The sequence below is a fragment of the Ceratotherium simum genome, chromosome 14, assembly GCF_057802395.1.
Source record: "Ceratotherium simum simum isolate JZ-2026a chromosome 14, ASM5780239v1, whole genome shotgun sequence".
In the NCBI taxonomy this organism is placed as follows: domain Eukaryota; kingdom Metazoa; phylum Chordata; class Mammalia; order Perissodactyla; family Rhinocerotidae; genus Ceratotherium; species Ceratotherium simum.
This window is the reverse complement of record NC_141913.1, coordinates 61,806,285-61,819,712: the sequence shown is the minus strand read 5'-3', so window position 1 is coordinate 61,819,712 and position 13,428 is coordinate 61,806,285. Positions and strand designations below refer to the sequence as shown.

The window sequence follows — 13,428 nt, the reverse complement described above, 5'->3', positions numbered from 1 at the left end:
AAGACCAAATGATTAAAGATTTCCTCTGTTTTGTGCATTCCACAATGATAGTTTCTTTAATTTAGTCCATGCTGCTGCTTTGAGTTAGAAACTAAGGATTAATCTAAACAATTATGAAAAATAGCACATTTTGGTGCATTTGGATATATGGATTTACTTTTGGATAATACTTCCTAAAGGGATTGTAAGCTAGGAAACCAGATTGCGAATCACTTGAGGAGAAAACCTTTCAGTGTAGCAGGACAACAGGGCATACAGCTCCTCTGAATTCTGCCGTTGTGTACTTAGACGAAAGTCACCCGAGTGTCCGGCGCCCGCATCCCCATCACTGTGTGGATGCCCTCTCTAGCCCAGGAAGAACTTTTTCCACGCAGGGTCCCTGCGTTCTCGGTGTCCTTCCAGTAATTTATGCCTCAGGTACCATATGACACAACAGCAGGGTTGCCAAAAGTGGAGAATAAAGGTTGAGACAACAGAGTGCCTGCTAACCGTTCATGAGCCTTCTGACTATCTCCTGGGCTGCTACGAGCTTCTAGCTGCTTGAATGCTACCTTTATGAATCTCATCATTTCCTTAGTCGTCTGTCCTTCAGGCCCTATGAAAGGTACTGGGGAAGCGATGTGGGGTGGGCTTCTGTGGGGCTTCTGAGATTGTGTCCGGGCATACTGTGTACGTCAGACCCACTGGGAGGAAGCGTCAAGGACGATAAGCTGGGAATCCATGTCTTTGAGCCAGGAAATGTCCTAGTTCCTGGGTGAAAAGTCCCTGTGGTGGAGGACAGACTTGGTGACTATGGGGTTTTTTGTTGTTGTTTTCTTTTTGGTAATTTTATAGGAACTTAAAATACTCAACAGAACTAAAATTGTAGGTCTGGTCTGTAGACCTAACTAGATCTGCCCCCCAAAACAATTGTTTTAAAATAAAGGTTAAAATGTGGGTGAAACCAGTGCATCTGATCCCTCAAAATGAATAAACAAATTTTATTTTCTGTCAGAATATCTGATGGATGAGTGGTTGGTGGCAAAAGGAGAACCGTGAGTTGAAGGAGAGGCGGGGCCATCTGCGGGGTTTGGGATCTTTGCAGGGCGGGGGGTTCAATCGAATTTCAGGTCTGTTGGAGACCTGGGGCTTCCTAATGTTTCCCAGCCCTGCCCCCACCAGGAGGTCACTCGCCGGGATGGACACCACAGGAGGGAGGTGTGGACAGATGCAGCCTCTTGGCAGGAGGGTCTGAAAGCGACCTAAGTGCGTCCCACAACCCTTTATTCTGAGACGGTGCCTGTCCCGTTCTGACACCAGCATCCTCCTTCTCTCTTTAGTGAAATTCTGGGCTACTACCTGGTAGTTATGTGCTGTCTCTGGATGTCTTAGCTGGCAAAATAAAGTCTTCTTGGAGTCCTGAGATGGCAGTATGAACACCCATCATCCTTACCCCTAATTTTTACCATTTTCCTGGTCCGTGAAGTCTGAGAACCCCCTATTAAGATGGGAATGATGCCTATAAATAAAATAAGCCAACAATGATGATTCATGGTGGGCTAAGCCTCTACTGCACATGTTTAAAGTTCACTGTTGGGAAAACCTCTAATTAGCTGAACGATGATCATTTTTCATTGTTTCCAGTCTCATCGAAGATCTGATCAGCCATGAATATGAAATTTTATTAAACTTTCCTAATGAAATTAGAGTTGGATGACCCATTAGGTCCAATGTTTCAATCTCTCATCATAGGAGAAAGCATACATTAATTGTAGTGAAAAGAAGAACACTTACATCTGGAAGTTTTTTATTTTATACTTAAATTTAACAGAGTGACTTGTGTTCACAGAGATGATTTCTGTATTAAGTTTTATTCTGGTTTGTGAGCAATGTGGTCATGCTCTGAGTAACTAAATAGTTGCTACTCACGATGACCTGAAAACCTCTGGCATTCAGAGAAAGGTGCAAACCCAGAAGAGAAAGCTGTGCCCGAGCTCATGCTGATCTCCCTCCTGGAGACAGACCCTGCGTGTGAGTGTTGCACATGGTAGAGCCGTCCCCACGGGTCGTCCCGCAGGTGTTAAAGCACCGAGTTCCAGCCCCGACAGTGGCAGGAAGTGCTGTCCCCAGGAGGAGGCAGGTGGCAGCCTCTGACAAGGGGCATTCTCGGCACACAGCAGGATCGAGGGTGGGAAACACCCAGCCCTGAGCAGCCAGCAGCCCCATGTGACGGGTTCCAGATCATTCGCGTCTTTGAAATTAAACTTTCCGTGCAGTACTGTGAGCTGTGAGCGTAGGTAAGTGGGAAGTGGCTGAGCGCGTGTAGTGCTGTGGTGAAGAGGCTGAGGCTCAGCTCTTTGGAGAATGAATAACTGTCACCCACTCCACTCGGCCTATTTAAAAAAAGGCAAAATCAGGCACCATCCTAGGCATTCTGATTTATTGGGTCTGGGGTGTGCCGAGGCATCTGTATTTTTCCTCATGTATACACACACACACACACACACACACACGGAGGCGTTTTTGTTTTGTTTTGTTTTGTTTTTTGTGAGGAAGATCGGCCCTGAGCTAACATCCGTGCTAATCCTCCTCTTTTTTTGCTGAGGAAGACTGGCTCTGAGCTAACATCTATTGCCAATCCTCCTCCTTTTTTTTTTTCCCCAAAGCCCCAGTAGATAGTTGTATGTCATAGCTGCACATCCTTCTAGTGCTGTATGTGGGACGCGGCCTCAGCATGGCCGGAGAAGCGGTGCGTCAGTGCTTGCCCGGGATCCGAACCCGGGCCGCCAGTAGCGGAGCGTGCACTCTTAACCGCTAAGGCATGGGGTCAGCCCCACGGAGGCAGTTTTGATGACAGTTATTCACGGACTAGAACTTCCATGGATGCAATGAAATAAAGCATATAAGATATATGCTCTGGGTAAAAAGAATATAGCAATATTTAAATATAGGACTTAAATTTTATGAGTGTCATTTTCTGATTATAGCAAGATGATGGGTGACTGGCAATTTCTAAACAAGCGTGGAGTTATTGCCCTCAGAGCTCCTAAATTGTTACAGGGTGACACCTCAACTGTCAGAGTGGCAATATAATTTTGCAGAATTCCTGAACTCAGCCTTTTTTGGTGTTTAACAGTCATTAATATGTTCTGCCGACGACAGCCGATGTTGTAAATTGTGAATAGACGGTTATGCGTGGGGGTGAGCAGGGGGACAGGAGGGCGTGCGGTGACACAGCCGCCTCCCATGCCTGCAGAGTGCCCGGGGGCCTGGAGAAGCAATGAGCCCGCTGGGTGCCTCCAGGTCTCTGTTGCTAACACGTGGAGGCCCTGGCTGAGCTCTTATCTCAGGATGGGTGGCTTTCTAGAGAGTCTCTCCATCTCTCCTGGTCAGTCCCTCTTTGTTAAGCAGCTGTGATCCAGAAATGTTTTACTCATCACATCTCTGCAGTTAAATTTTAACCTGAGAGGCAAAATCTAGTTGCAGTTAAAGCCAGCTGGGGCTGGAGAAGGCCCGGTGAGCAGCACCCAGGGCTTGGGAAACAGTCTGCAGTTTGCAGAACATAGAGGCAGCTTTGGACCTGGAATTAGCGTCAGTTCCTCCATCAAACTCTTCTGTCTCAGTTTCCTCATGTGAATAAAAGGACTTATAGGGGCCAGCCCAATGGCGTAGTGGTTAAGTTCACATGCTCTGCTTTGGTGGCCCAGGGTTTGCAGGTTCGGATCCTGGGCACGGATCTACGCACCACCTATCAAGCCATGCTGTGGTGGCGTCCCATATATAAAATAGAGGAAGTTGGGCACAGATGTAGCTCAGGGCCATTCTACCTAAAGAAAAAAGAGGAAAATTGGCAACAGGTGTTAGCTCAGGGCCAATCTTCCTCAGCAAAAAGAGGAAGATTGGCAGCAGATGTTAGCGCTAATCTTCCTCACCAAAAAAAAAGAAGGCTTGTAAAACTCCCTGCTTCCTAGGGTTGTTGATAGTGCATATAAAATGCCCAGTGAGCAATCAGCAAAGACTTTTCCTTGCTGGAGCTCTCTACAGACAGCTGCATTTACGGGAAGGGGGGGCACTGGGTGAACACTCAGAGCCTCCAGATCAGAGCGTGCGTTGCTGAAAGGGGCCTTGAGGTGTTTCAGCCGGGAACGTAGCTGCACCTTCCTGTGTCATAACTACGCACACCGGTGGGCAGCTCAGCTCAGCCGCCTGCTCGAGGCCAGCAGCCAGTTACGGGAGTGAGGTCACCTCCAGGGTCCCTCTCTGTTATGCCCTGCAGACCTCCAGCCCTCCTTGGCCCTGACCCTGGACTCTGCCGTCCACAGCTTTGTTTCTCTGCCCTCTGCGTGCTCTGGTTTACTCCAGACAGACCTGAGGGCTCGAGTGGATGAAACGTCCTGTCAGGTCAGTCCCGCTCACGATCCGTGTTCAGCATGAGCAGGCAGCCCCAATGTGTGAACTTGGACTCGGAGTTCATGAAAGAATAGAGCAGGAAAGCTAAATTCTTCATTCTGGCACCTGAGAGTCATGCTGACTGGTTAAATTCAGAATATTACAAAACCGCTGCATAGCCAGGAAGAATGAGATTATACAACTGAAATTGACTTCCAAGCCGGAGCCCCTTAGACCATTGGTGTAAGCCTTTTAGGATTGAAGGGAAATCCTCACTTAAAAATAAGTCTATCAAGTCAGTTTAACAGCTGCAGTGCCAATGGCTAAGTTCTTCTGGCAAAGACGACTGTGGGATTTGGATTCTGTTGTTTCCTTTTGGGTTCACAGCCCAGTGAACACCAGCCCTTCTGTGATCACACACTGAGCCCTCCCGAGCACCCGTCGAGGCCCCCGGCCCTGTGCAGTCCCTGCCTTCAGAGACGGCATCGCCCAGCTAGCGAGAACAGAAGAGCACCTAGGGGACAATCAAGAGAACTGCGGCCGACGGTCACTCTCTGGTGCTGACCACCCTAGAGCCTGCATCCACAGAGGCAGAAGCTGGTCCAGCTGCCCCAAGCAGGCCTCCCGGGGAGGGTCAGGACGGGACGGGGAGGCAGGCCGCAGCAGCCTTGTCAAGACGGCAGAGGCCCAAGGAAGCGGAGTAGAGCTCGAGTGCTGGGGCGTGTTGGGGGTTAAGGGGAAAAGCGGAGGACGAGCTTGTCCTTGGGGGTGTGAGAGTGAGGGGTCATTAAGGGCACGAATCAGGGGCCTCATACCGGGAACCTTTTATGGCCACCGTGTGCCGTGGAATCTCACGACAGAGACTAAAGAGGAGGTTAGCAATGATGACGTAGCACACCCTGGCACAAGGGGGCAAAAGAGAGGAAAAGAAAAAGGAAGAGGTGGTCGTAGGCAGTCTCGTGAGAAGTAATCCAAAGGGAGAAGCCACGGGACCTGGGACGCCCTGCCTGCCGGGGTGAGGTCGGTGGGGAGCACAGATGCACTGGCCCAAATGGTGCTGCCGCGACGTTCCGCCGGAGCCTCCCTCCGGCCGCGACAGCTGTGAGTCTCGTCAAATAGTAAACACGTCCCCCAGTATCACCATGCCGCTTGGTGGGCGTTTCTGCTCCAGGAGCCACTCTCGAGTGAATGACAGCTTCCCTGTTTCTCAGAGAAGTCCCAGGGGGCCATTCTGTGATTTTAGCATCACTACCTTCAAAGGCCCAGGACATTTCCCATCTCAGTTTTCTGGGGCTCCTTCTACAAATTAGATTGAGGTGGGGTTTTTTTTAAGAAGTTTTCTTGCAAATTCCTGTAGAATTTGAACAGTAATAGAGAGAGTATTGTAAGTGCATGTTCTGGTTGAAGCAGATCCATGCCTCACAAATTGTGTACTGAATGCTCTGCTCCATAATTATAGTCTAGATAAAAACTCGACATGGGGCTTAAATTTGATTAAAGCTGGTATTAATTGGCAAATTAAAACAGCACTTGTCCCCACCAAAAATGCTGCACATCCACGGATCCAGCTTCTCCCCGTACTCCTTATGTGCTGGGAGAAGCTACTTTTGGGACACAAATGCCCTTCTGTGCCTCACAAATAACAGTATTCAGGGACACAAGGCCCAACTGTTGTAAAAATATTAGTATTCAGATGCGCCTGTGTTTTGTTAATGCATTTAATCATGTACAATGTCGCCATTGTTTTCCTTTCACATTTGCATTAATTTATATTAGCCACAGAATATAAAGCATAGCTAGAAAATCAGGCTCTATTTCTGTTGCAACCTATAAATTAGCATTGCATTCCTGCAAAAATCTACAGCCTTCTGCTGCCCTGATATTCTTCATGTTGCATTTTTATGTTGCTGCGATGCAGTGAGGCATTTAATAGATACATTATAAATGCCGTGTTCTAATGTGGTTGAATTAATCAGGGGTCGTATAAGATGTGCCATATTCTAAGTGACAGATTTCTAAGGCATGTAGAGTGGCTGGCATTAGGCACACCTGAGCACCTGACAGCCGTATGCAGTCTCAGGAGTGTGAATAAGGTTACTGTGTTCCTGGTTCCCGCTGTTTGCCTTGCACTCTGTCACAGGCAAACGTTTATGATCTTTGTTGGGAGTAAGTTACTCTGCTTTGGCAATATAGGTCAGTATATTGACTGCATGATGTGTCATTCATGGGACAGTCTTTTGACTCCTATGATTTTGTCGAAAGTGTAGAATCATTTGCTTTTTGTTGTTTATGTATTTGTGGAAGTATGTGTTGTAGATATACAAACTTCCACAAATATGTATAACAAGAGGAAATGACCCTGCCTCACCCCTATGTGCAATCAACCCTCAGATCCCTCCCCTTCCCAGCCCCCAGAGCACAACCCTGGCCACCCTCCAATCTCTCCCATGGACAGCAGTCCCTCCCACCTGTGCTCGCCTGCACCTGTGCTCGCCTGCAGGCCCAGCCATCTTCTACCTTGAAGTCCAGTCCCGTCTACACCCCCTTAGTGGTCTCTGGTTGCTCTTCAGAGAAAAGGCCAGCTCCTTGCCTTGACCCTCAAAGCCCTGTGCCGTCCGGCCCAGGGCCCTGTGCACCTCCTCCTCCTCACCTCCTCCCCTGCACCATCCTCCATCTCACCTCCTCCCCTGCACCATCCTCCACCTCACCTCCTCCCCCACCATCCTCCATCTTACCTCCTCCCCTCCACCATCGTCCGCCTTACCTCCTCCCCTGCACCATCCTCCACCTCACCTCCTCCCCTGCACCATCCTCCACCTCACCTCCCCCACCATCCTCCACCTCACCTCCTCCCCCACCATCCTCCATCTTACCTCCTCCCTCCACCATCGTCCGCCTTACCTCCTCCCCTGCACCATCCTCCACCTCACCTCCTCCCTGCACCATCCTCCACCTCACCTCCCCACCATCCTCCACCTCATCTTCTCCCCTCCACCATCCTCCACCTCACCTTCTCCCTCCACCATCCTCCACCTCACCTTCTCCCTCCACCATCCTCCCACTCACCCACTCCCTCCCACCATCCTCTACCTCACCTTCTCCCTCCACCATCCTCCACCTCACCTTCTCCCCCACCATCCTCCACCTCACCTTCTCCCCCCACCATCCTCCATCTCACCTTCTCCCCCCACCATCCTCCACCTCACCTTCTCCCCTCCACCATCCTCCCGCTCGCCCACTCCCTCTCACCTCAGGCCTTGCACCAGCTCGCTCAGGCTCTCGACCTTTCTGCCTCTCCCGTGTGAACATGCCAAGCTTATTCCTGCCCAGACCTCCTGTTGGGTGTCCTTCTCCTCTGCAGAAACACCCCAACCCCCAGTCCTCACATGGCCGCTCTTTCATTTCATCCGATGTTCCCTCAAGGGGCCTTCCTGATGCCCCTCACCTGCTCTGTTTTCTTTCATATCATACTTGATATGAAACTGTACATTGTATCCATTTCCTGTGGCTACCTCAACGAAGTACCACAAACTATGTGACTAGGTGAACAGCAGGAATTTCTTATCTCACGGTTCTGGGGGCTGGAAATCTGAAATCAAGGTGTCGGCAGGGCCGTGCTGGCTCTGAAGGCTCTAGAGGAGAGTCTGTTCCGTGTCTCCTACCTCCTGGTGTTCCTGGAAACCCTTGGTGTCCGTTGTCTTGTAGACACATCACTCCAGTCCGTTTCCATCATCAGATGGCCTCTTCCCTGAGTGTCTGTGTCTGTGTCCTAATCCTCTTCTTCTTATCAAGACACTGGTCATTGGATCAGGCCCACCCTACCCCAGTACAACCTCATCTTAACTTGATTATACCTACAAAACACCTTATTTCCAAATAAGGTCACATTCATAGGTACCAGGGGTTAGGACTTGGACATGCCATTTTGGGGGACAGTATTCCTCTCATAACATTCATTTACATCTATGTTCATGAGACAAGGACCACATCTCATCCATCTAGAACAGTACATCAGTAAGTAATGGGTGGATAGATGAATGGGTGGATGGGTGGGTGGATGGATGGGTGGGTAGATGGATGGGTGGATGGGTGGGTGCTGGGTGGGTGGCTGGATGGGTGAGTAGATGGATGGGTGGGTGGATGGATGAATGGGTGGATGGGTGGTTGCATGGGTGCATAGATGGGTGGGTGGCTGGATGGGTGGATGGATGGATGGGTGGGTGGGTGGATGGGTGATGGATGGGTGGGTGGATGGATGAATGGGTGGATGGATGGATGGATGGGTGAGTGGGTGGATGGATGGGTGGATGGATGGATGAGTGGGTGGCTGGATAGGTGGATGGGTGGCTGGATGGCTGGGTGGGTAGATAGATGGGTGGCTAGATAGATGAATGGATGGATGGATGCTATTGGGTAAATATCAGTGAACAGATTGGTTAGATGGATGGGTGGGACTACAGGAAATGTAAGTAAACCCACATTTTCTGTAGATAAATAATAAAGTTTGGAGAGGAGACTAACTAAATGATGTTCGTTTAAACCTAACTTGTAACTTGAGAGCAAAATGGATGTATTGCCATTCTTGAGAGAAATACTGTTATCTTTTTGTAGAAAGCTATGAGATGGTGGTATATAATATGAAATACCCCATTCCCCCTTTAAACTTTCTAATCGTTGCTGCTTACAGAGGAGAAGCCAAATCAAAATATCCTGAATAAACAATTCTCCAATGCAAGAGGCCTCTTGTGGAATCTGGAAACTAAAGAATTCTAAATGCCCTGTTTCTTTAAGGCATGAATTGCAAAAAGATGTGGGAAGTTCCATTTTTACCAAGAACACTAAAAATACCTTTTGTCAAATAAATGCTCCCAAGAGGTTTAGCTTATGCGCCAGAGGCTCTTTAGATGAGAAATGCCCCAAGAGGTGCCCGCAATCCTGGACTCCCCAGGCGCAGTAGCAGCAGCCCCCAAGGGGAAATGTGGACGGGTTTGCGCTCGCTCAGCAGGCCGCTTCTGCAGGAAGCCCTGGTGCGCGTTCTGTAGTGCCAAATCTTGGGTAACTGAAGCAGTTCCCAGGGCCTCGGAAACACAGAGCCGCAACGAGGGTGCTCAGTCCAGGTTGGTTTCTGCCAAAGGCGGTCTGGAGCTGCCATGTAGCTTTAGGGCCCCACGCACATTCTGTGGATTTTGTAGGAGACAACCAGTTCACTGGCCCTGGAAGAAAGCAGCATTGTCCTGCGCTCTGCTTTGCACAGCCCGTATTCATATCTCACTGTTGTTTGCAGGAGAGGCAGATGTGGACCAGAACAATGGGACCCCCTCTCAGGACACAGCGGTGACAGACTCCAAGCGCACAGCGGACCCAAAGAATGCCTGGCAGGACGCCAACCCAGCTGACCCAGGGGGCCGCCCCCACTTGATCCGCCTCTTTTCCCGAGATGCCCCCGGGAGGGAGGACAACACCTTCAAAGACAGACCCTCGGAGTCAGACGAGCTCCAGACCATCCAAGAGGACAGTGCAGCTGCTCCGGAGGGCCTGGATGTGATGGCGTCACAGAAGAGACCCTCCCAGAGGCACGGATCAAAGTACCTGGCCTCAGCCAGCACCATGGATCACGCCAGGCATGGCTTCCTCCCGAGGCACAGAGACACGGGCATCCTCGACTCCCTGGGGCGCTTCTTTGGCGGTGACAGGGGTGTGCCCAAGCGGGGCTCAGGCAAGGTGAGCTCTGAGGAGTAGAGGAGCACGCAAATGTGTGTCCGCTTTAGTTTAGATGGAAAAGGAAGGAAAATCAGCAGGTGAACTAAGCCATTAGAGGAGATGCTGACGCGGCCTCTTAGCTGTCTAGGGCGTTGTCCTTGCCAGAAATGTTTATAGGCCACTGGAGGGGTCCTGGGTTGCTGCTTACAATATTTCCACTTAACTCACCCTCGTCCTCCTCCTCACAAGGGATTGCAATCAGGATGTGGCTCAGGAATGCAAGAACATTCTGAATTCTGCGTCTCTAGGGTGGTGTGGATGTGGGCATTGCAGAAAGAGCACTGTCTTCTGGGGTCTTGTATGTCTTATGCTTGGGGGCTTTATGGCTGATTTTGCTTCTGCTGCCCATGCTTTGGGGTTCAACATTGGGTTATGCTAATTTTTTCTCGGACTCAGTGCTGCTAGCTTCTAGTTGCTTTGTAACAATACTGCAATTGAGGACTTTTGAACAAACTCCAAATTTCCATTTGCCTTGAGTGAAGTTTCTCTTTTGTCTGAGTTGTTTTGAGGCAGAGGGTGGAGGGATAAATGAGTGTGTCTGTGAATCAAAACTGTATTATTTTGTTATTCCCTTAATTTGAATATAGAATCTGTGAAGTTTCATTATTTAAATGTTCTGTAGATAAAAATACATCGCAAGAAAAAGCGCTCCTATTGTGGTTCTGTTTCCCACAGCAGCTTCTGGAGTTGATTGTGAATAGAGCATCTGTGGCTGATGTTTCATTAAAGAGCCAGTCTCCACGTGACATTCCCATAGCAAATACATAACATGTCACATGACTTAGAGTGTTGGATACCTGGGTAATTTTGGAAGGAGAGAGCTTTTTCAGAAAAGCCCCAGTTTTATTGGACGTGCTCACAGAACGTGTAAGATGCAGCTGTTCTCTGGCTGATACGGGGCTTATTCTGAGAGGCCTCCAGGAACGTAAGCGGCTCTGCAGTGAAGTGTGGAGCAGTCATGTAGCATATCACAAGAACTCTGGGCAACGTGGAGTTAAGGAGTATCTACAATTTGCTTTGGTCTCTAACTATAATTCTTAAAATTATTGAAGATCATGAAATTGTTGAAGATAAATGTCGGGTTTGCCTTTTGTACGAGTGTGCAGCTCCTTGAGGCTTCAGGCATTGGTAATGTCTCCAGCATCTACTCCGAGTTGAGATCTCTCATGTGACAATTGTCGTGACTTTTTGTGAATAACCTGTGATACATATTAAGCGATTATGGAATTCATTTCCTGGTTGGTTCTGTATTTCCAGAGATTTTCTTTCACTCTGGGGCAGTCTTCCCTCACCCTGAAATGTTGGTCATCTGACCTATTTCTAATGCTAGTTTCAATCTGAGGTGCCTTTTCAAGCATAGCTATCAAACCTCACCAGGTTCTGGCTTCTTAATGAAGTCTTTCTATTATGCTAAGCACCCCATCTGCATGTGGTGTCTCCAGTTTTGAAACCTTAAACTATTCTGCTTAACTCAAGGAGCAAGAAAAATATAATTAAACTGTGCAGAAAAGGTTAAATAGCTGAATAGCACGTTAGAAAACAAGCTTCATTTTGGTGGTAATGGTTTAAATACCACCAAAAATGGTTTAAATGAAATAAAATTGTGAAAGCATTTATATCAATCATTGTGACTTTATTTCAAAATGGATATATATATACATATGCATGTTTTTCTTTATGTAGAAAATTACAACCTTTATTGCTTTAAGTCTCTTATACTCTTCAATATTTTCAAAGAAAATATTCTAGTCTGAGAAGTAGGCATCCACTTTGCAAAATAGTGTTGCTAGATTATTAAGGATCCAAAGAGATGAAAACATTTTCACAGGTTTTTGAAAAATAAAAACAATGTTTAAATCAATTCTGTTCACTTCTGAATGTTGAATAAAGAAGATTTAAAAATGAACAGCCTTGCCCTGTTGATGCCCAAGAAATGGAGGGGAGTTGGCGTGTACAATGATACAGTTGCTTATTACAAACACAGGCCGGAGACCATTCCTGTGGAGGGTCTTTGCTGAGAGGTGCAGTGGGATTACTGGCAATATTTGTTCAGTCCACCTGTTGTATTGTGGATTCTTTGTTTGTTTGCTTTTAAACACTTGGGATGTGAGCTTAACACATTCTCCGCCCAGCGACACACCCGCCATGGCCCTAGAAGTCTGGGGTGTTTATTGGTGTGCACTACTGAGGGGTTATTTGTTGTTTTTGTTTTTATTTTTGCTTTGCTCTGTTTATAAATCCAGAGAGCCCTCATTTTATATACTAGAAAGGTCCTTTGGATTGAAGCTAGAGAAAAGAAGAGAATTGAAAGGCCTGATTATTGTCCATAAAAGCCCATCTCACCATTTTCCATTTCTGAGATAATTGTCTAAGGTAGTAGGATGATAAAGGGCGCCCACAGGCCTGAGTGGCAGGTGCTCTAACTGGCGAGTGTTTTGGGGAAGCGGGTTTTTCTGCTTATCTGTCTAGAGTGGGTTTTTCACGGTAGAATCCTGCAAGGCTGAATGGAGCCTATGGCTCCTGGAACAGCGGCCCTGTGTCCACTGGCGCCCCCTGCTGCCCCTCCCTCCCCTAAGAGCTGGTGGGGCCCTGGGGCCCTGGGTGGAGCTGCCGCCCCCAGTCCCCAGAATGCACCGACAGCGCCCACCCTTGGTGTGGCTGGGGAGTTGACCTTCAGGGAAAGTGCGTCATAAATTGCTTGAGGAGGCATATTTTTTGAGAGCTGTAAATGTAAAGCACATTCACAGAAAACGTGCTTCTTTGTTGTGAGAGGAAAGAACGAAAGAAGGCCTGTGTTGTTGCCTGTAAGGAACAGGTTTTTCAGTTCCCTGGAATGTGAGGCCTTGTGAGGAATGGGCAGGCATTTAGGGCGAGGATTAAAATGCGTTGGGTCGGGTTAAAAAGGGTGGCTCTCCTACGCTGCCATCCTTCCCCGCCACTCCTTGCCAAACCTGCGCCACGGGCTTCCCTCCCGCGCCACTGCTGGTGGCGTCGGCTACGCAGGCCTAACAGGCCAAAGCCCGGGAATGCCAGCTGCAGAAACTGTTCTTGTTCCTTTTCATCTCAAAGAAATAAGGTTTTATGAAATAACTAAGCTAGGCACCGTGATGTAACACCTGGGCAATTCCCAAGTAAGAGGGCAACGAGAACATACCAATCTCACATTGCTCCGTATCTGTATAAAGAGTTTTTTAAAGCTAGTTTCTATACTGATGATTTTACTGACTTTTCTCCATTTACTTTACATTCAAAGCTCCATTTATTACCTGCTATTCTCAGCATTCCATTATTCAGCATTCA

At 48.3% G+C, this 13,428-nt stretch overlaps 1 protein-coding gene across 3 annotated transcripts in view; it reads left to right on the top strand.

Annotated features, from left to right (window-relative positions):
- MBP (myelin basic protein) overlaps positions 1 to 13,428 on the top strand; it is a 147,837-nt gene that overhangs the window by 98,222 nt on the left and 36,187 nt on the right. For all 3 annotated transcript variants that reach the window (XM_087439352.1, XM_087439354.1, XM_087439353.1), the window contains exon 4: positions 9,653 to 10,089. In XM_087439352.1, coding sequence (XP_087295478.1) covers positions 9,653 to 10,089 — 437 coding nt within the window. The remainder of the gene's footprint in view (positions 1 to 9,652; positions 10,090 to 13,428) is intronic.